A 21,375-nucleotide genomic window follows, 5' to 3' on the forward strand; every position below is an offset into this window, starting at 1 on the left:
GTTTTCCATTATTTTTCTGGATTCCATTTTAATAGTTTAATAAAATTTTAATAATCTAAAGAATCTTTTAATTAATAATCAGGGTGTAGGGAGCAATGAACACTGTGTGTATGGACCATGTCAATCGGAACAGTGCTCCTTTAACTAGCTGGTTACCTGAATCAGGTTTGCTAAATATACAGACCAGTGGTACCCACAGCATTAAGTAATACATTTCTATAACAGTTTCCTGAAATTAAACCTAACTTTTATTTTAAGGGATTAGTGTTAAGACCTTTAAAGTCTGTGTGAACCGAAAGTTGCTGTTATATTGAGACTAAAACAGAGACTAAAAACATTTTGAGTATGTGTGTAAACCAAACAGCTCGACTTAGAATATAACAAATGGTCTCATGCAGTGCTGTTCTGGTTAATTAGAATGATTGCATTTTTTGTTCATTTAAATAAAACTAAAATAAATTATTACATGAAACATTTTTATTTTTATTTTAAAATTAAATTAAACTAAATAGAAATTTAAAAAAATTGCAAAACAATAAAACAATGATTAAAAAAAATTCCGATTATTAAAAATTTCTATAATGGTAAAATAATACTTAAATATAAATAGACAACTGAAAATATAAAAATAAAAATGTATTGAAAATAATAAAATAAAATGATTGAACAGTAATTAAATATTACTTTTTGGTGCTACTTTGCCATTTTTGAGCTCGATAGCTCGAGTCAACTTTCTTTAGCATTTCTCTTTCTCCTGTTCCTCAGAAGAGAAACAGTAAGATATGAGTTGACCAAAAGTAGAAGCAATACTATGGATGCTTTGCTTTAGCAATAACCTCTAATTATGAAATTCCCAGCAATAAACTTGTTATTGTGTTTTGTCTGTTCACCAGTCTTCACAAAGCCAGGAAAGCTCAGTTTAAGTTTTGTAGACATGTAGCCTCATCACATCTCAAACTAAATATTTATAGATTTGTTTTGTTCTTCCAGGTGACATCACACAGAAGGGCTATGAAAAGAAGCGAGCTAAGATTCTTGCCCCGTTCGTACCACAGACCCAAAGTAAGACTCACCATGCACACTTCCTGTCTGCTAATTTCCCTTCTCTCGGTTTCTTCTTTTGCATGCCACACGATGTTATTGTCACACTGATCGAGTCAATTAAATATAATGCAGAATTATGACATCTGACACTTTGCATAATTATGTTGCACTATTTTAATCTGAGATCGTTTTTATTTTCTATGTATTGTTTGCAAATGTGTGGCTCTATGCTGCACCCTAATGGTGATCTGTAGAACATCACCTCCTTGAAGGCATCAATCTCTTCATTAAGAGACTGACTGCACTTTAAAAATAAAACAAACTGTTGAAATAGTATTTTTATCTGTAAAAAAATCTTGAGATTATTTGATTCTTTTCCGATCGTGCAATCAGCCATCACACTTCTCAGGGAATTTTCCGACCCGTTAGTGTCCACACACACACAAACACACACATACAAATAGGCTTCCTGTACGCAGCAACTTACCTAGAGGAACTGAAACAGGTGAGTTCACTATTGGTGGGTTTGAACAGTTCAGTGACCTCTTCAGTTGTTCTATAGTTACACGAGCCATTATATACTGGATTGCAGGGACACACTGCTTACACACTATTTTTGATCTTCAAATATCTATATATTCGCTATATCTAGCCATATTTGTTGTGCACAGCTGCCAAATTTTCTCTATATTGTAATCATTATGATCACACTTATATTAATTGCTTTAATGAGCTACTGCCTGAAATTAATTTAATGTTAACACACTCACTTCTGCTAACAGATCCCTCTAAATTGTAATGTAGTCTGACACATGCATTTTCTGTAAAGATACTTTGAAACAATGTGTAATGTGAAAAGTACTTTACAATTTTTTTTTATTGAATTTAATAGATATGTTTTCATTCAAATTATGATGTAAAATAAATGTTATAAAAAATGTTTTCTTTATTTACTCACCCTTTTGTCTTTACAAGCCTGGATTAAGTTCTTTATTCGGTGGAAAAAACAAAAAAACTTTTTTAAGAAATAAGACGAAGACTTTTTAGACTTCTATAATGTACTTTTCAATATCGGGTGAATAATTGATTCCTGTAATAGCCGTTTATATACATGTACTTTGCGCTTTCTGAAAATGTACGTTATGGTGTTGATTTAGTTTATGAGGGAGTTTATTTTATGAGCTGTGATCTTTATAGATGTGGATGTGAGCATCCAGTTGACCCCGGGCCTTTCTTCAGAGTCTACCTCTAGCCCTAATGCTGTCCCCGTTGCTGCCCCACGGCAACACCGAGCTCACCGCAGTGGAGGAACACGGGATGACCGCTACCGGTCAGGTAAGGAAAATCAGGTCACAGTATACTTCTGTTCAAATATTTGGGGTTGGTAAGATTTTTAAAATGTTTTTGAAAGAAATCTCTTTCAAACAGCTGCATTTAATGTATTCAAGTGCAGTGTATTTGTGTGATGATACAGCTGAATTTTCAGCGGTCATCACTCCAGTCTTAAGTGTCACATGATCCTTCAGAAATCATTCTAATGTACTGATTTGGAGCTCAAGGAACATTTAATATTACTATTATAAATGTTAAAAACAGTTGTGCTTCCTAATATTTTTGAGGAAACTGTTTTTCAGAACAATAGAAGGTTCAAAAGAATAGCATTTATTTAAAATTGAAATTTTTTGTTGCATGTTTTGCAAATGTCTTTACTGTCACTTGCAGAAGTATTAATTTCTTTAAAAAAAAAAGTATTTTTGACTCAACTTTTGAACAGCAGTATATGTTTCTACTCTTTCTTTTTTGAGGCTGACCCAAATGAGATGTGTAATACCTGAAGGAATAATAAAAGGTGAAAGAAAAGGCACAACATCTATAATATTTGTTGTGTATATATAGTGGTTGTAAAAATGGAGGATTTCTGAAAAGTTAACAATGCAGAAAAATGCGTTTTGTCCATTAGTTATGTAATTGCAGCATCAACCAGAAGGTACTAAACAGCCAAACCTCAAGCCATTTTCAATTCCGGCCCAAATAAATGTACATTGTGTTACTGAATGCCTCAGTGTGAACAGACAGTTCTCTCATGAGTTTGTCACCACAAAGAGACATTTCTTTGTCTCTACATGAGTCAGTTTAATAACTACAGTCACTGCTGGTGACATTGCTGGATGTCTCATCTGCCTCCTGTCATGTGCTTCGGGTAACTGTTTTTCTCTATGTTTGCCTTTCTGTACTCTTCATTCTCTTTTATTCTCATCGTTCTTTGCATCCTTCTGCTAGATATCCACACAGAGGCTGTGCAGGCAGCTCTGGCCAGGCATAAAGAGGAGAAGATGGCCCTTCCGATGCCCACGAAGCGTCGTTCAGCCTTCGCCCAGTCTGCTGCGGAAAACTGCACTCCTCCAGGTGGGTCCTGCTTCACCCACAAGCCTTCTGCTGCTCCTTCTGTCCAGATCTCACTGACCAGCAGGGTCTCAGAAACTACAGGCACACGCGAGCCTTTAGGGCAAACCATAGCCTTAAGAGAAAGAGAAGATATTCAGCAAAATATGATTAATTTAATTAGTGAACCACAATTTCTGCTAATACTCTTCTAATGTATTCAGATTTAACAAGTAGGTGTCTGCCTTTTGGTGTCTTTTATCTGCATTTAGTTTTTTGCTTCTGTGAATAAATAGCTTTTTTAACTATTGTTGTACGTGTGTCGCCACAGATACGTCGTCGGCGTCAGAGGACGAGGGCTCCCTACGGAGGCGTCAGGCCGCTATCAGTGCAATGCTGGCTCAGAATCTCCAGAGTCCCGAGTACTGGATCAACCGCTCCGTCCAGAGCTCCTCCACCTCCTCTTCTGCCTCCTCCACCCTCTCTCACGGCGATGGCAAAACTCAGAACCACAACCACAGCCAGGGGCAGACCAGCGTGCTCGCCGACGTGCTGGCACACACCCGCATAGGTACTGCAGGATAATGAGTCACACATACACACACGTTCAGGAGATGAATCATAGACGACCACTAATACACACAAAAGAGCGTCAGTTTTATACTTGTCATACGCTTACATAGGCACTATTTGACTTCTAATGACCTGGTGAAGGCAAAACAAAGCAGTAGCAAATCAGAATTTCCAAAACAGTCAGCATTAACACTGTCTATTCAAACCTGTTTGTTCAGTTGTTTTATATTGAGCATGTGAAAGAGATGAATCACTGTGCTGTCATGTGTCTTCACTGCAGAGAGCAGCAGCGTTCCGCCTGACGTCACGTCCACAGCACCCCAGGACAGGAACTCCAGAGTGGACCTGCCACCCAACATCACAGTGAGGGGCATGAGCCGTGGCCAGAGCCGCTCCAGCATGATGGACACTGCCGGCGGTATGGGCAACATCACATGTCTAGTACAGAGTTGAATCCCAACATTGTAATATTCGAATCCAAAGCACAATAATATAGTAAAGTATTATGTTTTTGTGTGAATTTTCGTGCAGGGTTTTTTTTTTTTTTTTTTTTTTTACACAACCCATATTAGTATTTAATATTATCATTTGGTGTAGATTTAATAAAAATTATTTATTAATTTATAATTGATTTTATATATATATATATATATATATGATTTAATATATATTAGGGATGTCAACGATTAATCGATGATCGATTAATTGTCGATAAGAGATGCAATCGATTAAGGCTATCGATGGTCGGTTAACCGATTCAATGTTGGGCTGCGTGCGGCTCATGCGCACTCAACACGTGCGAGCGGCTGTGAGTGACGGTGACGATATATAAAAGCATCATCATTCATTCACAATGTACAAATTAAGCTTTTAATGTGATTTAAACTTTAAAGTACATTAAAATAGAAACAACATAAAAGTTCTTTAACATTAAATGCAATAGAAATGTAGTTACTAATCATTTCATCAGATAACTGTTTTATATCGTGCGCTTTGCAGGGCTGCGGGACACAGTGACAGGACAGGTAGTCTATTCATTCCTACAACTTGTTAATTCATTCCTACGAATTATTAATGTGGCAATTGTCCATGTTTCATTAATTTTGTTCCCTAAATAACCCATGATTTAAGTGAAATAAGGGAACAAATTAATAAATCGAACGAATTCTTAATTCATGAAATCTTTAATTTCCCTTCCCATGTTTACCACAGTAAGAGATGCGAAAACAGTTATTAAAAGCGAAAGATAATAAAATAAACCTGGGAAATTAGAGGGTTAGACTATGAAGATTTAGGAAAAGAAACAATGCCTAAATATACTGAATTTGTGGAAATTCGTGACCAACCGGCAAACCAGAACAAAGCCGCGTAAATGAAGACTATGGGGTCCAAAAGCATGGTCGCGATGTAACATTTTCCAGTTAACCTATTATTCCTCTAATAAACAAAGCTTTTATACCACACTTGTCATAATCAGATCTTAGCATTTCTAAATAAATAATTGCTGGATTCAAAACCGCGATTAGGCGCTGTGACCGACACATTCCTGGAGCATTCAGTTTAAATAGACCGTAGTATACCGGTCCTCTCTGCTGTTCCAAGGACGTTTTTGCTCATATGAAGAGGATCATCTTTTCCGTCTATATGCGAATGCGTGTTAAGTACAAGCCTAGTTTACATTATAAATAATAGTTTAACATTCAAATACATTGCGAATATGGAAACATTTCGATTTGTGCCGAATGAGACATGAGCAATAACCTCCAAATAAATCTAGCCAAAGCCTCGCTCATCCTCGTCTGCACGCATGCACTGTCACGATCTAATGCGCTGTATGCCGGATTTTTAAAAATCTGACATTTTCTAGGACAGAATCCAGCAGGATCAAATTAATGTGAGCAACTGTGTTTTGGTGCAGCAGCGCCGATGTAGTTCACTTAATGTGCAGCGCAGTCACACGCGCTCCACATTTCGGATAATTTTATACAATAATGTCAGTTGAAAACATTGCAATTGTGCTTTAAAATACAACAACGAGCACCACAAAACCATTTAAAGATGCGCGTTCAGCGTTCTCCGTGCGGGATTGGAAACTGTCAACAAAGTAAAATGACCTCAAAAGTATGGCGCGCTCTCTTCATTTTATCAAATGATCATAATCGCATCTATTCATTTTATAATCCTGCTACTAGCATTTTATTCAGACTAAAACCTCTTTAATTCAAGTGAGAAAGCGTTTTGTGTGTGTGTGTGGCTTTTGCACATCCTGTCATACCGCTGACTGCGTGCCTGCAATAGACGCATTTTGCAGTATTATGGTTAACGATTAATCGATTAATTGATCGTTAATTTAAACGACGATCGATCATGGAAATAATCGAAATTTGACATCCCTAATATATATATATATATATATATATATATATATATATATAAAATCAATTATAAATTAATAAATAATTTTTGTTTTTAGAATTTTCAAGCTATAATAAGATCTAATTAATTGTAGGGATGCACGATAATATCGGCACAATATCGGTATCGGCCGATAAAAGCTTAAAATGACCATTATCGGTATCGGCCGATATGAATATTTCTGCCGATGAGCCAAACCGATATTCTCCAAGTGAAATAATTGACCTATTTTTCAGATGTGAATGTCTGTCTACATTTGTAAAATAATAAATTTATGGTAGAATCAGTACAGAAGAGATACATGGATTTCTCTTCAGTAAAATTAAAGTTTAAATATATCAGTATATATATTTGTAAATATATCAGTATATATTTGTATATATATCGATATCGGTATCGGCATCGGCCAAAATTATTTAGAAAATATCGGCATATCGAATATCGGCCAAAATCCAATATCGTGCATCCCTAATTAATTGTTAATCTTAATATTATGTTTTTTTTATTTTTATTTTTTATCCTTATCCAGTAAACACAAGCGACTGTATAAAATAAAGTAATTTACTTTCTGTTTAAAGTGACGCCTGGTTCAGAGAGATTTTAAACTGAAGTGGTTGTCATGTGTTTCCGTTACCATTTTAATGTTTTGCTTCCTCCGTGGTCCCATGCCATCTCACTGTAGGAAAAGGTAGGGGTGGAGGGGTGTTTAGTGCAGTGCAGTGACACCCAGTGGTTACGTCCTCCCAACTTGATCCTGTATGATGCTCTGTGATGTTGATGATTTCTGTGTTGTGACAAACCTGATTGAATCGTCTGTATTTGCTTTGACTTCTATGTCATCGTATGTCATCATTTGACCAGCTCACATTCCTGTAGTATGAACGGATGAATGAGAATATTTCTGTCAACAGGTGTTCCAGCTCACAGTCGTGTCTCCACCAAAATACAGCAGCTGCTCAACACATTAAAGAGACCGAAGCGTCCTCCGCTCAGCGAGTTCTTTGTGGATGACTTTGAAGAGATTGTGGAAGGTGTGGAGCTCTTTCTGGTTCTATACTACATTTATTTTGATATTTTTCACTTCTATTATGCTTCTAAATTCTTTTATAATTGAATTCAACAGTCTTTGTTACAAATTATATCAGAAGAGCAATTTGAGTTAAAAAAATAATAATAATAATAATATGAATTTCAGAATGTCTTATTATTTGGTTTGTTCTCATTTTACTCTAATGACAGCAGAATTGAGTTGCATGAACTTCACAAGTTTGTGTAAAACCTGATTATTATGTTCTCCAGCATGATTAAACAATGATCCAAAGAGCATCTTGAGCTTTAGTAGAAGCAAGAACCTCTGACCACCTTTGCAGAGTCACTTGATCAATGTCTCAAATTTATCTGATTGGTGACCTAGAATTAGTGCACAGTAGTAAATATTTATTTTTCATTTCACATTGTAATGTTACTGTTTCCAGTATTAAAATTAGATTCTCAGTCCCAGATTTTCAGTTTGTACTTTTTGACCCTACTGTAGTGTACTATATTCTGTGTCTTCTCTATTTGCAGTTCCCCAGCCAGATCCCAACACACCCAGGCCAGAGGGGCGACAGATGATTCCAGTAAAGGGAGAGCCACTAGGGGTGGTCAGTAACTGGCCTCCAGCTCTGCAGGCGGCACTGGCTCGTTGGGGAGCCACACAGGCCAAGAGTCCAGCCCTCACTGCCTTGGACATCACCGGAAAGCCACTCTACACCCTTACCTATGGTAAGGTGTTGTTTGGATTGGCACAAGTAGACTCACCCTGTTTTGATGGAATAGTTTACCCAAAAAAGAAGCTCTGTCAATATTTACTCACCCTTGTGTCATTCAAAACCCATATGCTATTATATTTATTATTCGTCTGACTATTTCTTTTAATATATTGTGTCTTTAATAAGCTTCTGTCATCCTTTGATCTCTGTAGGTAAACTGTGGAGTCGCAGTCTGAAGTTGGCGTACACGCTTTTAAACAAACTTGGCACCAAAAATGAACCAGTTCTGAAACCTGGAGATAGAGTAAGATTTCAACACAGTACTCGGTACACCACAATCATATACTGTTTTCAGCTCAAGGCTGTGTCTTATCAAAGTCTCTTTCAAGAAAAGTCTGTTCACTGTGCAGCCATATTTGCAATGCCACTGGGTCTAAATGAATAGATCCTGATCCTAAAATCTCAAAAACTGCCATATGAACTCGCAAGTAATTACATATTTCAAATCAGCAAGAAAATCTGAAATTATCAAAAAATGAACACAATTAAATGAAACAAAACAAAAATATGAATGCTGTTTCTTATGCTCAAAAAGCCTTAAAAAGCTTATTTTTCAGGCTAGACCAGCCAGTGTGCATTCATAGTGCATGTTCATCGGGTGGTCTAGCCTCAGATTTGTATGGGAACTGGAGCTTCTAACGGTTGCTGCAGTGACGCAATGACTTTACCAATCAGCGATCGGCTCTATTATTTAGAAAGTGGAACTATTCTGCCATATTGCAGTTTCTCCCATTCATAAGTATAGGAGTAAACCGTCTTAGTATTTCTGTAGTCTTTGATCTTATTCTCCATATTTCTTCCTTTAGGTGGCATTAGTTTATCCTAACAGTGACCCTGGGATGTTCTGGGTGGCTTTTTATGGGTGCCTTCTCGCTGAGGTCATTCCTGTCCCAATAGAGGTGCCTTTATCTCGGAAGGTAATGAGAGAAGATTAAGTCTGAACAACTTTTCAAACATAATATTAGCTAGATGAAATGTTCACGGTTGTTCATCTGATTTTTAGGATGCAGGAAGTCAGCAGATAGGCTTCTTATTGGGCAGCTGTGGTGTGGGTCTCGCCCTCACTAGTGAAGTGTGTCTAAAAGGACTTCCAAAGACCCAGAATGGAGAAATAATGCAATTTAAAGGTTAGTTCCCGGTTTCTTTTTCTTATTTTATCACCTTGCTTTCTCAAATTTATCATAAAGATCCCTTTGAAGCTGTAGACTGGAAGTTGAACCTGCTTTCTTACAGGATGGCCTCGGCTCAAATGGGTGGTCACTGATACCAAGTATCTCACGAAACCCTCCAAGGACTGGCAGCCGCACATACCTACTGCAAACACTGACACTGCTTACATAGAGGTGAGTGCAGTCATGTGTTTACATGAGTAAGAATCCTTTCAGTCCGTCAAATTCTGTGATGTGTGTGTTTTCAGTACAAAGCCTCTAAGGAGGGTACAGTGATGGGAGTGGCTGTGTCGAAAATTTCCATGCTGACACACTGTCAGGCTCTAACACAGGCCTGTAATTACTGTGAAGGTGAGTGCTACGCAACTGCTGTACAAGTGCACTGAAACCTGTAATTACAATAACACCGCACTTAAGCAATGAGATAAACTTCCAGTGCTTACTCATAGATTATTTCATTATTTAAAAAAATAATTTAGATTTTTCTGAATAGCAATTTGAAGTGGAGATTTTTGTCACATTTAATTTAATCAAACTGTTGCGAACTTTGTCCTTGAAGAATGGTTGAATCTTGACCTGTTGACTGGCTTATGTCAATTTGTCAGCCCTATGTAATTTTAAAATTCACATTTTTGAATTTAAAATTTAGGTGTGAAATGATTTAATATTTTCCATTTAGTATTATTTAGTAAATTATACCAGTTGTATATTTTCATTCAAGTCTTTAGTTGTTTTGTTTTGTGCACATTTTTAATTACTAAGCATTATGCTATTATAATAATTTACTTTTTTTCAAAGAGGATTGTATTTTTCTGTGCTCTTCTATAGGAGAAACACTGGTTAATGTCGTGGATTTCAAGAAAGACTCAGGCCTTTGGCATGGAGTTCTAACGGTGAGTGTGAATCTTCTGAATATTTCAGTTTTGTAAGTTCTTTTCAGTTTTCCAGACTTCCCGCATGGCTGTATGTGTTTGTGTCTTACAGAGTGTCATGAACAGGATCCACACTATTAGTGTGTCATACTCTGTCATGAAGGCTTGTCCACTGTCCTGGGTGCAGAGAGTTCATGTTCACAAAGGTAAAGACATCCTCACTTTATGTGCTTACAACTGTTTCAGCAATCTGGCTGATGGTCAATCATTTAGAAAGAAATCATGGCACATTATCAAAATATCTACAGTTCTGTGCTACAGGATCTAAATGTCTTTCACAGCTCGTGTGGCCTTGGTGAAATGTAGAGACCTGCACTGGGCTATGATGGCACACAGAGATCAGAAGGACACCAATCTGTCTTCCCTGCGCATGCTGATCGTAGCTGACGGAGCCAATCCTTGTGAGTAAACAAGCTATTGGAAAGAGCTTGAAATGGCTGTATTTGTGTGCTTTAGTGGTTGTAAGTGGAAATAATTTATCCATATTTCTGTCTTTAGGGTCTGTGTCTTCATGTGATGCCTTCCTGAACGTGTTTCAGTCTCATGGGTTGAAACCCGAGATGATCTGTCCATGTGCTTCCTCCCCTGAGGCCATGACAGTGGCTATCCGCAGGTACCTGCATGTGTCAAGAGCTATGCACATCATCATTGTACACGTTATTGCGATAGATATGCTTTAAAGTCACTTTATGTGTTTAGACCTGGTACTCAGGGCACTCCGCTCCCTGCTAGAGCCATTCTGTCAATGGCGGGACTCAGTCATGGGGTGATTCGGGTCAACACGGAGGATAAGAACTCTGCCCTTACTGTGCAAGATGTAGGACATGTCATGCCTGGAGGTGAGACTCTCCAACCATTTGAAAATTTTACTGTAGATCATGTATATGTGGCGTGAACTGTCTGCAAGTTTGAAAACCAGCTTCCACCTTGGAAACCACTAATGGGTTTTTGGCAACAAATTTTGCATGCAATATAGGAGCAAAAACTTTTTGGTGTATCTGATTTCAGTCCTTTTATTAGCATGAACCAATAAAAAATACAGTGTTTACAAACACAGTCCAAACATATTTATGTATTATGTCACTATTACTGAAATGTTTGAATTTTACTTTATTTTAATAAATATAAATGATTGTATTGGCACAGAATTGTTTTAGATGCACTCTTGAATTTAATTCATTTCAGTTTGAAATAAGGCTGCACGATATTGGGAAAAAATTACATTGCGATATTTTATTTTTCTGCGATATATATTGCGATATGAAATCTAATCTAATTTTTTCTTACAAACAAAAATGGGGTGAGCGGATTTACATTCTCATTTTAAATGATTTAAACATCGATGCCATCTTGTCAATTGATTAATATGCGCGAGGGAGAGATAGCAAGACATCGTTGTTTGAAGCGCGCTCTCTCTCGCTCTCGCGCTCTCTCTCTCTCTCATGCTAGCTCTCTCGCGCGCTCTCTCTCTCTCTCTCGCGCTCTCTCTCTCTCTCTCGCGCTTAAACGACACATCGTGCAGCCCTAGTTTGAAATATTCTAAGATTTTAGTAAGTTCATTACATTAGAGAGCATTTCTGCGTTTTCTTTCTGCACTACAGGTCTGATGTGTATTGTGAAGACCGATGGGCCGCCCATGCTCTGCAAGACCGATGAGATCGGAGAGATAGTGTTGAACTCTCGTGCTGGAGGCACCATGTACTACGGCCTGCCCGGGGTAACCAAGAGCACTTTTGAGGTAAGGATAAAATGCATGAAAAGGAATATTTCTATAAGCAATATACACATTCACTCAAAATAATGTCTCACTGACCTTATCGGCCACAGGTGATTCCTGTAAACTCAGGCGGTAACCCTATTGGAGACGTTCCCTTCACACGCACTGGACTGTTGGGCTTTGTGGGTCCGGTAAGTAATAGTATAGTAGACTTTGTTGCATTTTTAAAGCATCTCTACATATGTGTGTGTATACAGAGTACCATTAATTTGGGGTCAGTTGGATTACCTGTAAAACAAAGCCTGTTTGCAGATTTGTGACATGGTAATTTGTGTTTTATTGAAAAAACTATTCTCTGTGCCCTCAGGGAAGTTTAGTGTTTGTTGTTGGGAAGATAGAGGGTTTGCTTTCAGTCAGTGGGCGCAGACACAATGCAGACGACCTGGTGGCCACAGCGCTGGCGGTGGAGCCGGTCAAAACGGTCTACCGAGGGAGGTACGAATGACTCGAAACACAATCAGATTACAGGTGGATGAGTATGGGCTAATCTCATAGTGTGATGTGGTTCTGAACCTGTGTCGTGTACGCAGGATTGCTGTGTTCTCCGTCACTGTATTCTATGATGAGAGAGTAGTGATTGTGGCAGAGCAGAGGCCTGATGCCAATGAAGAGGACAGTTTCCAGTGGATGAGTAGAGTTCTGCAGGTAATACACAAGTTACCCATTATCCTTGGTGCACTGACCTCGCTTGAAAATGTATTTCGTTTAGTCTGAAGCAGGTAATTTAGATGAATGGACCTTGAGTTGACAGGCTAAATGCAATGAGGCAGATAACAATGACATTAACAGTATCCAGTGTTGCCAATTATAGATTTTGACTCTGTTTCACAATAATAGGAGTCATGACTCCCTGCTTTCTGCATGCTTTTCACAGGCGATAGACAGTATCCACCAGGTGGGCTTGTATTGTTTGGCCCTGGTCCCTGCTAACACGCTACCCAAAACTCATCTGGGTGGTATTCATATTTCGGACACCAAACAGCACTTCCTGGAGGGATCTCTGCACCCTTGCAATATTCTGATGTGCCCTCATACGTGTGTGACCAACCTTCCAAAACCCAGACAAAAGCAACCAGGTACAGTTGGTTTGCATCTAAATCAAAGCCAAAAAAAAAAATGTCTCACTTTTTTTTTTTTTTTTGATGAGGGGAATAACCTTCAAGCATCAAGTTTTCTAATTTTAACGTATACCACTTGTTACAGTTTATGATCCTTTTTATACTTACTTTTTCTTTTACTTTTTTTTAGTTTTAATCAATTTTTTATGTAAATGTTGTTCATTATTTTATTTGTTCATTTATTTTATTTTAATGTCTTTATCTTACTCTTTATTTTGTATCTGTGAAGCACTTTAAATTACCATTATGTGTGAAATGTGCTGTAAAAATAAACTTGCCTTTCCTCACAGTGGGAGTTGGTCCGGCCTCCATCATGGTGGGCCACCTGGTGGCAGGAAAGAGGATCGCACAGGCTAGTGGGAGAGATCTTGGGCTCATCGATGACCAAGAGCAATCCAGAAAGGTTAGCCAAAGATTTCATGACTACTTCGTAAACTCACTATTGTGAGGTGTCCCTGCATGATGTCCCAGGATTCAATAATACATCTGATCTCTATAGAAGTTATAAAGTAATAAATCATACATTTTACCATATTACACAACATCTCCATTATGATTATTTTGCAACATTAAGCCTCCAGTTTCTGAGTGCCTCTAGACACCTCTGGCATTCCATGTATCGATCTAGTTTAAATGATAGTGTCATTAACTTTAACTCAACACAAATAGAGTTTAAAGAGAGCTGGGGATGAACAGAGTTTGTCTCGTCTCCTCTAAGCTTGTGCTCTGCTCTGTCTTTTTCTCTCGTGCTCGGCTGTAGCTCTGTGTGTGGCCCACTAACATGGTAAGCCTAAATGCTAGCAACTCTCTGCTATCTGTGTGCGCTGGGCTTTAATTCCTCTTTGCAACCAGCTACAACAACAGCAACCTCAGGGACCAAAAATGTATAAAGTTATAGATTTTTATTGAAGATATTTTGGTTTCATTTAAACATAAATGGACAATGGACTTTATTAACTTATCTCAGAACTGTGACTTTATATTTGTCACAGTTTATTATTATTTTTATATTCTACAAAGTGGCGTTTTTTTTTTTTTACTCTTGAGATGGAAACAGAAGGCATACACATGCTCTAATGCTGTATGGTGTGGTCAGTATTGCTGCTGTCTGCATGAGTCCTGCTATGGGTGTTTAAATTTTGTAATAAAATTTGCTGGCTTTGTAATGCTGTTTGCTGAAAAAATGCTACGAGTTGATTGGTGGCTTCCTGTTCTCATGATTTCTGTTGATCTTATCGAGGTCTTTGTATGGATGATAAGTTGAGACCTGTCCTATTCTGTCCTACAGCATCAGTTCCTGTCTGAAGCCCTGCAGTGGAGAGCACAGACTGATCCTGATCATGTGCTCTATATGCTGCTGAATGCAAAGGTGACATGCATACAACCCCCATCAAACTGATCATTTAGTCAATCTGTCCGGTACTGAGTTTTTTTGCTTTGGTCTTCAGGGTGTAGCAGTGAGCACAGTCACGTGTTCTCAACTGCACAAGCGAGCAGAGAAGATCACTGCAGCTTTGCTGGAAAGAGGAGGAATTAACACTGGAGACAATGTAGTACTGCTTTATCCTCCCGGTAATGACGGCCATCCAAGCTTTCACAGTTTAGAGTAAGGTCTAAAGTATGCAAGAAAAACATGGTCTGTTGTCTTAAGGCAATAGTGTAGCGATTATGTGAATTCCCTTTCAAACCAAGTAGCTTTCTGTATGTCAACACGGTCCAACTTGAACTCTTTGCACAATCTGTGTGTGGAAATCTTTGGCCCTCGTTAGAAATTCACAGTGGTGTGGATTCCCATTAAAATGACTGATTTTACCCACAAAAATACACTGAAAATTTGTAAATGCCGTTCTTTAAATTTGATCAAAAAAATGTTTCTTTTCTACAGGCATAGACCTGATCGCCTCCTTTTATGGCTGTCTGTATGCTGGTTGCATTCCGGTCACCGTCAGGCCTCCTCATCCACAGAACCTTGCCGCCACACTCCCCACGGTCCGAATGATCATAGACGTGAGTCGTGACTATTTTGCACATGCCATCCATTTATGATTTTATAAAGAGTAGCATGTTAATCAGAGAAATGTTGTCTGTGTTAGGTGAGCAAAGCAGCCTGCATCCTCACGACTCAGACCCTGATGAAGATTTTGCGGTCTAAAGAAGCGGCAGGCTGTGTGAATGTGAAGACTTGGCCGAATATCATAGACACAGGTACAGAATTATTATTTTTTTTTACATGGCTTTTATACCAATTGTTGAAAATCAGCATCCCTGACTTGAGTGATTTTATGTGTGCAGATGATCTTCCCAGAAAACGGCCTTCAAGCATCTATAAACCCCCCACTGCGGAAATGTTGGCCTACCTGGACTTCAGTGTGTCCACCACAGGCATGCTGACCGGAGTTAAGGCAAGACTTGACTGTTTGCCGCTGCATCCATTCAGTTGTTCATTTTGCTTTCGGCAAGAACAAGTATGTAGGATCTTAGACCGGTCACATCCTGAACAGCTTGTTCATTTGTTTCTTTCAGATATCTCACTCAGCAGTCAATGCTCTATGTCGGTCCATCAAACTGCAGTGTGAGCTGTACTCAACCAGACAAATTGCCATCTGCATGGACCCCTACTGTGGCCTGGGCTTTGTGCTATGGTGTATGTCTAGGTAGTGCACACAGTCAAACCTTTTAGACTATGACCTAACCAGGCGTAACACAATAAATCACATCTATTCAATGTTAATCTGAGGTTAAGCTGAGACTGCACCTGGTTAGGACACAGTGCCATGCCATGCTTGGAATTTATGGAATACCCACTGTAATTTGTATCTGTGTGGGTCTAGTGTTTATTCAGGTCACCAGTCAATCCTGATCCCTCCCTTGGAGCTGGAGACGACTCTGCCCCTGTGGTTGAGCACGCTTAGTCAGTATAAGATCAGAGACACCTTCTGTTCATACTCGGTCATGGAGCTCTGCACCAAAGGCCTCGGCACACAGACTGAAGCTCTGAAGGTGAGTCAACAGAGTCAACTTCAAAACCTTGGGGTTCGTGTAATTTGTGTTTGAAAGAAGTATCTATTTCTCATCAAGGCTGCATTAATTTGATTAAAAACACTGTAAAAACAGAAATATTACCATTTAAAAGAACTATTTACTGTTTTAATATATGTTAAAATGTAATTTATTTCTGTGATGACAGCTGAATTTTCAGCAGCCATTACTCAAGTCTTCAGTGTCACATGATCCTTCGGAAATCATTCTCATCTGCTCAAGTTGTGATGCTTAATTATTTTTTTTTTGAATAAGATTACAAAGTTAGGGGGAAAAAATAAAAACGTTTTGTAGCCATGTAAAAGCCTTTACTCTCACATTTGATCAATGCATCCTTGCTGAATAAATTTCTTAAAGAAATTGTACTTACCCCACATTTTGGTCGAACGGCAGTGTACAGTCACACATAAAAGTTATTATTCATCAGCATTTCACTGTGAACCTGTATGACTGCGGTGAAAGACAAAAGGAGTATTTTTGAAGAATATCCTTGCCACTTTATACAGCTCTAAAAATGACCAAAAAAACGAAAAAGTGATCCATTAAACTTGTGTACTATATTCAAAGTCTTCTGAAACCATACAATAGATTCAGTTGAGAACATATTGTATAGAAAGAGACTCCTCCCTAGTTGGCATGAGAGTAGAAGCAATGTCCATTTGTAAACAAAACCAGTGAATGATTCATTCAGAAAAAGGACTGATGCAGTATGGATTGTTTGGCTTCAGAAGAAACACAAGCCAGATGTGCCACTTTTATGATGCATTCATTTTACTCGAAAGCTCCGATCTCCATTTACTGCAACAGAACAACCAGCACATTATTAAAATTGCTCCTTTTGTATTCCTCAGAAGTCATACAGGTTTGGAATTGCATGAGGGTGAGTAAATAAACAGAATTTGCATTTTGGGGTCACTAATCCCCTGAGCAAAACGGCTTTCAGAAAGAGATGTTCATGGTAAACATATTGTGGAAGTGTCTATAAAATCTGACGAGAGCTGTATGTGCAGGCGCGCGGCGTGAACCTCTCCTGTGTAAGGAGCTGTGTCGTCATAGCCGAAGAGAGGCCTCGTCTGGCTCTCACGCAGTCATTCTCCAAGCTCTTCAAAGACCTGGGCCTGTCTCCACGCGCAGTGAGCACAGCCTTTGGCGCCAGAGTCAACCTGGCCATCTGTCTACAGGTTGGGGCAAAAAATGCATTGTGTCAACCTATGTCATGACGCAAGAGCAGAGCCTTATTTTGATTTCTGTCTCCTTCCATCAGGGCACTGCTGGTCCAGACCCGTCCACTGTTTATGTAGACATGAAGTCCCTCCGGCATGACAGGTATGTGTGAGACGAGGCCAGTAGTGACATGAAGACAGTCAGCTACATGCTTGCAGTGTGACATTGTTCTTCTTTCTCTGTCATAGAGTGAGGCTGGTGGAGAGAGGAGCTCCTCAAAGTCTGCCGCTGATGGAGTCGGGGACGGTAAGGCTGTCCTGCTTTATCTAGCACTGTTATTATAAGACATACCAGTCATCCCATATTGTTTTCTGTGCCTTGCCTTAAGATTCTTCCTGGAGTGAGAGTAATCATTGTGAACCCAGAGACAAGAGGACCACTAGGAGACTCTCATCTAGGCGAGGTGACCGAACACATTTTGAATCATCGCATGAATACAGCTTGTTTCAGTAAAGTTTAATTGTCCACAAATGAAATGCCTCCATATTCTCAGTGAGTTCTGTGTGGCGGATTCCATCTTCAGCAATGTCTTGTCTTGTTTTTCAGATCTGGGTGAACAGTCCTCACAGTGCCAGTGGTTATTATACCATCTATGGTGAGGAGAGCCTGCAGGCAGACCACTTCAACACACGGCTGAGCTTTGGAGACACTGAAACGCTCTGGGCCAGAACTGGATATCTGGGATTTGTCAAGAGGACAGAGCTACTGGTTGCCAGTGGAGGTCTGTACTATTTTACTGTTTGATGATTATTGTGAATATATTATAGCAAAATGGATTGTCCAGACTCTGTATTTGGATTGGATAAACTATATTCATAGCCTTGACTTGCCCTGACAACATTTTGCCAACTGTAGATTTTTATGAATTTAAATGTCTACTTTTTATATTTTATCATTTTAAATGTCTAATTTATTTTTACATTTAGTATTTGTCATTTTTTAAATGTTTTATTCTACAGTAGTGTTCAAATGTTGGGGGTCAGTAAGTGGGTACATTTTTTTATTTTATGCTTTAATTCAGCAAGGATGCATGAATTGATCAAAAGGGACAGTGAAAGCGTTTGCCCTGTCACAAAAGATTTCTATTTCAAATAAGCAGCCACCGTTCTCAACACTGATAATACATGTTTCTTGAGAACCAGATAACAAGAATTTCTGAAGGAAGTAATCGCTGAAAATGTAAGATTTGCTGTGACAGGAATAAATGACGTTACATTTTGATAAAAAAATAGAAAACATTTATTATTCAGTTGTAATAATGTTTAACAATTAATAAAAATTTTTTGCCGTATTTTGATCAAATAAATGCAGCCATGGTGAACATAAGAAACTTCTTTCAAAAACATTATTAATACTAGCTGATCCTAAACTTTGTATAACAGTAGCGTACATTTTTATACAAATAAGTAAAATAAATTCCATTAAATGTTCAGTTTTCCTTGGCAAAAATGCAAAAATAGCTGGATTTAGAGTTATTTTAATACAGGAAGATCCCAAGAGAAAGCAAAATTCACAAACAAATGTCAAATTCACAACTAGATGTTTAAGTTTGCAAGGCTTAAAAATGCACATGCTAAGACAGCAACACATTTTATTTTTTCTTGTCCTTTATCTTCCCCCAGATCGCCACGATGCTCTGTTTGTGGTGGGTTCACTTGATGAAACCCTGGAGTTGCGAGGTTTGCGTTATCATCCCATTGACATTGAGACCTCTGTGTCTCGGGCGCACCGCAGCATCGCTGAGAGGTGAGAACCTCAAGAACACTAACACTTCCTGTCTGCATGCATCATTTCCCGATAACTACACAAAACATGTTTTGTTGTTGTTACTAAACATTATGCTTGTGTTTTTATGTTCCTGCCTCTGATTGGATCATGTGCTTTATCTTCCAGTGCCGTCTTTACATGGACCAACCTTTTGGTGGTTGTAGTGGAGCTCAGTGGATCTGAGCAGGAAGCTCTCGATTTGGTTCCCCTGGTCACTAATGTGGTTCTGAAAGAGCATCACCTTATAGTTGGTGTGGTGGTCATCGTGGACCCCGGCGTCGTCCCTATCAACTCGCGGGGTGAGAAGCAACGCATGCACCTGCGCGACTCCTTCCTGGCCGACCAGCTGGATCCCATCTACGTGGCGTACAACATGTGAGCATGGACTAAAGTGCTTAAAGCTCAACGTGGCACCCAAAGAACCACTCACAACGTTGCCGTTCCTCTGTGCCGTCTGAACACCACACGGAGGAAGAAGCCGGTTAGTCCTCTTTCTGCCCCTGCGCTGAGCCTTTTACATATTTTTATGTTCTTTTTAATGTGATCGTGGCCCATTTAACCTGGCTCAAGCCATCCAACCTTCTCTGGACATCCAGGAGTGTGGTGCTCTTCTTTTAGAACACATTTTTGCCCTTTAAACCAGGTGACACCACATTTTCGCCAGTTGTCCAACATTTGGTGCCACTTCCGATATGCCTCTTCCATAGAGCAGCGCTTGTGCTCTTGCAGTTAGACCTGAGGGACTAACATGAAACTTTTCTGCGCACTTTATCTCCTCTCGTGGTCAGAGGAGTCTCCTTCGGTTTTCATTCTGGAAGTGCTAACTTCGTTTTATGGATCAACAGTATCACCAGCAAAACAAACATATCTTCTTTTATTCAAAACTGCTAGTCATTTTAAAGATTTAAAAATAAATGCACCGCATTTTATGATTGCGAGAAAAGTTTTTCTTTTTTTTTTTTTTACTTAGAAATGTAATTGTAAGAACTGGAGTGAGGAGGGGTTTGTGACATTGTCCTCACTAAAAGCACAGCAGTTTTAACACAATACAATTCGTAACTTGACATCTATGTTTTAAACACGTATATTGAGGGTGACAGAAATGTTTGGAGATGAAGACAGTTCCATGCCTTATGAAAATTGTATTTCTGTCTTCATTTTGATTTGAGGTGACTGGAAAGGTTTGTATGTAGACTATATAGTGTAGTGTCTCACTGGTGTTACCGTATAAACAAATGGGACCCCCTTATCTGGTCCTCCAAAAAAAAACAAAAAAACTTGACTGATCTTTCATACTTGATGGCAGTTCTTAGCATCACTAACTCAAGATCATGATGCAGAAACAGGAACGACCCTTCAATGCTTTCTTGAGGGTTTTGGATGTGTGTGTGTGAGAGAGAGTGTGACAAAAGGCAAAAAGGGTGTTTTAACTGACTTATTGAAAAAGAGAGTGTGAGCTAAGAGAGGAAATATCTTTTCTATCTTAAAATTACAGTAACATTTATTAGCACCTAACATGTTTATTTCAGAATGGCCTTAGATATCAAAATGTTCTTTCTTCCTGCAGATTGTTTACATGTGAATTTTTTTCTTTAACAATACACACATTCTCATACCTGTTTTTGTATTTTTTATTCAATTCTTAATTGTCAAAATATCGAGTGTGTCGGTGCAAAATGTATAGCTTTATGTTAATTAAATTTATTGTTGTCATCACTGGATCTTTTACTGTATTTAATAGCGTAATTTTATGTAAGCAATGTGCAAATAACAAACTGCTGAATGAGCCTAGAAAGATTTGATGCTCTTCCACATCGAAACAGCAACCAATTCTATAAGGAAACGGCGGTATGGTTCATTTATATTTAACCTGTGCTGTGCAGAAAATTCTTTATCCACAATTTAGTGTTACGGAAAACCAGGAATCATCAAAATCATCAGGATACAACCTCTTGCAAGCTTCAGGCTAAATTCAGTATTGTCCACCAGAGGTCACTATATCCTCTGATTCTTACTCATTGCTTTGGGTATCTCTCAATACAATCATGACACATGCACACTCTACTATATATATGAATTAGGCTTACTATATATATTTGCTAATACATTATTTATTAGCAAAAT

General features: G+C 38.6%; 1 protein-coding gene across 2 annotated transcripts in view; it reads left to right on the plus strand.

The window, feature by feature from the left end:
• Positions 1–20,970, plus strand: part of LOC113065496 (disco-interacting protein 2 homolog B-A) — a 44,742-nt gene extending 23,772 nt beyond the window's left edge. Inside the window, exons 2-39 of one of the 2 annotated variants that reach the window (XM_026236763.1) lie at positions 991–1,062; positions 2,242–2,379; positions 3,325–3,450; positions 3,758–3,997; positions 4,280–4,417; positions 7,326–7,445; positions 7,981–8,178; positions 8,378–8,469; positions 9,032–9,142; positions 9,229–9,352; positions 9,459–9,568; positions 9,643–9,745; positions 10,223–10,287; positions 10,379–10,472; positions 10,608–10,727; positions 10,825–10,939; positions 11,026–11,165; positions 11,928–12,064; positions 12,154–12,234; positions 12,411–12,538; positions 12,634–12,748; positions 12,978–13,179; positions 13,512–13,624; positions 13,982–14,005; positions 14,510–14,590; positions 14,670–14,793; positions 15,107–15,228; positions 15,315–15,426; positions 15,514–15,623; positions 15,745–15,875; positions 16,053–16,221; positions 17,271–17,441; positions 17,525–17,586; positions 17,673–17,730; positions 17,813–17,887; positions 18,031–18,205; positions 19,107–19,230; positions 19,378–20,970. In XM_026236763.1, coding sequence (XP_026092548.1) covers positions 991–1,062; positions 2,242–2,379; positions 3,325–3,450; positions 3,758–3,997; positions 4,280–4,417; positions 7,326–7,445; positions 7,981–8,178; positions 8,378–8,469; positions 9,032–9,142; positions 9,229–9,352; positions 9,459–9,568; positions 9,643–9,745; positions 10,223–10,287; positions 10,379–10,472; positions 10,608–10,727; positions 10,825–10,939; positions 11,026–11,165; positions 11,928–12,064; positions 12,154–12,234; positions 12,411–12,538; positions 12,634–12,748; positions 12,978–13,179; positions 13,512–13,624; positions 13,982–14,005; positions 14,510–14,590; positions 14,670–14,793; positions 15,107–15,228; positions 15,315–15,426; positions 15,514–15,623; positions 15,745–15,875; positions 16,053–16,221; positions 17,271–17,441; positions 17,525–17,586; positions 17,673–17,730; positions 17,813–17,887; positions 18,031–18,205; positions 19,107–19,230; positions 19,378–19,630 — 4,673 coding nt within the window. In that variant the 3' untranslated portion in view covers positions 19,631–20,970. The remainder of the gene's footprint in view (positions 1–990; positions 1,063–2,241; positions 2,380–3,324; positions 3,451–3,757; positions 3,998–4,279; positions 4,418–7,325; positions 7,446–7,980; positions 8,179–8,377; positions 8,470–9,031; positions 9,143–9,228; positions 9,353–9,458; positions 9,569–9,642; positions 9,746–10,222; positions 10,288–10,378; positions 10,473–10,607; positions 10,728–10,824; positions 10,940–11,025; positions 11,166–11,927; positions 12,065–12,153; positions 12,235–12,410; positions 12,539–12,633; positions 12,749–12,977; positions 13,180–13,511; positions 13,625–13,981; positions 14,006–14,509; positions 14,591–14,669; positions 14,794–15,106; positions 15,229–15,314; positions 15,427–15,513; positions 15,624–15,744; positions 15,876–16,052; positions 16,222–17,270; positions 17,442–17,524; positions 17,587–17,672; positions 17,731–17,812; positions 17,888–18,030; positions 18,206–19,106; positions 19,231–19,377) is intronic. The other variant, XM_026236764.1, reaches the window with a different exon arrangement.
• Positions 20,971–21,375: the final 405 nt, after the last annotated feature.

Source organism: Carassius auratus, chromosome 48, assembly GCF_003368295.1.
Source record: "Carassius auratus strain Wakin chromosome 48, ASM336829v1, whole genome shotgun sequence".
In the NCBI taxonomy this organism is placed as follows: domain Eukaryota; kingdom Metazoa; phylum Chordata; class Actinopteri; order Cypriniformes; family Cyprinidae; genus Carassius; species Carassius auratus.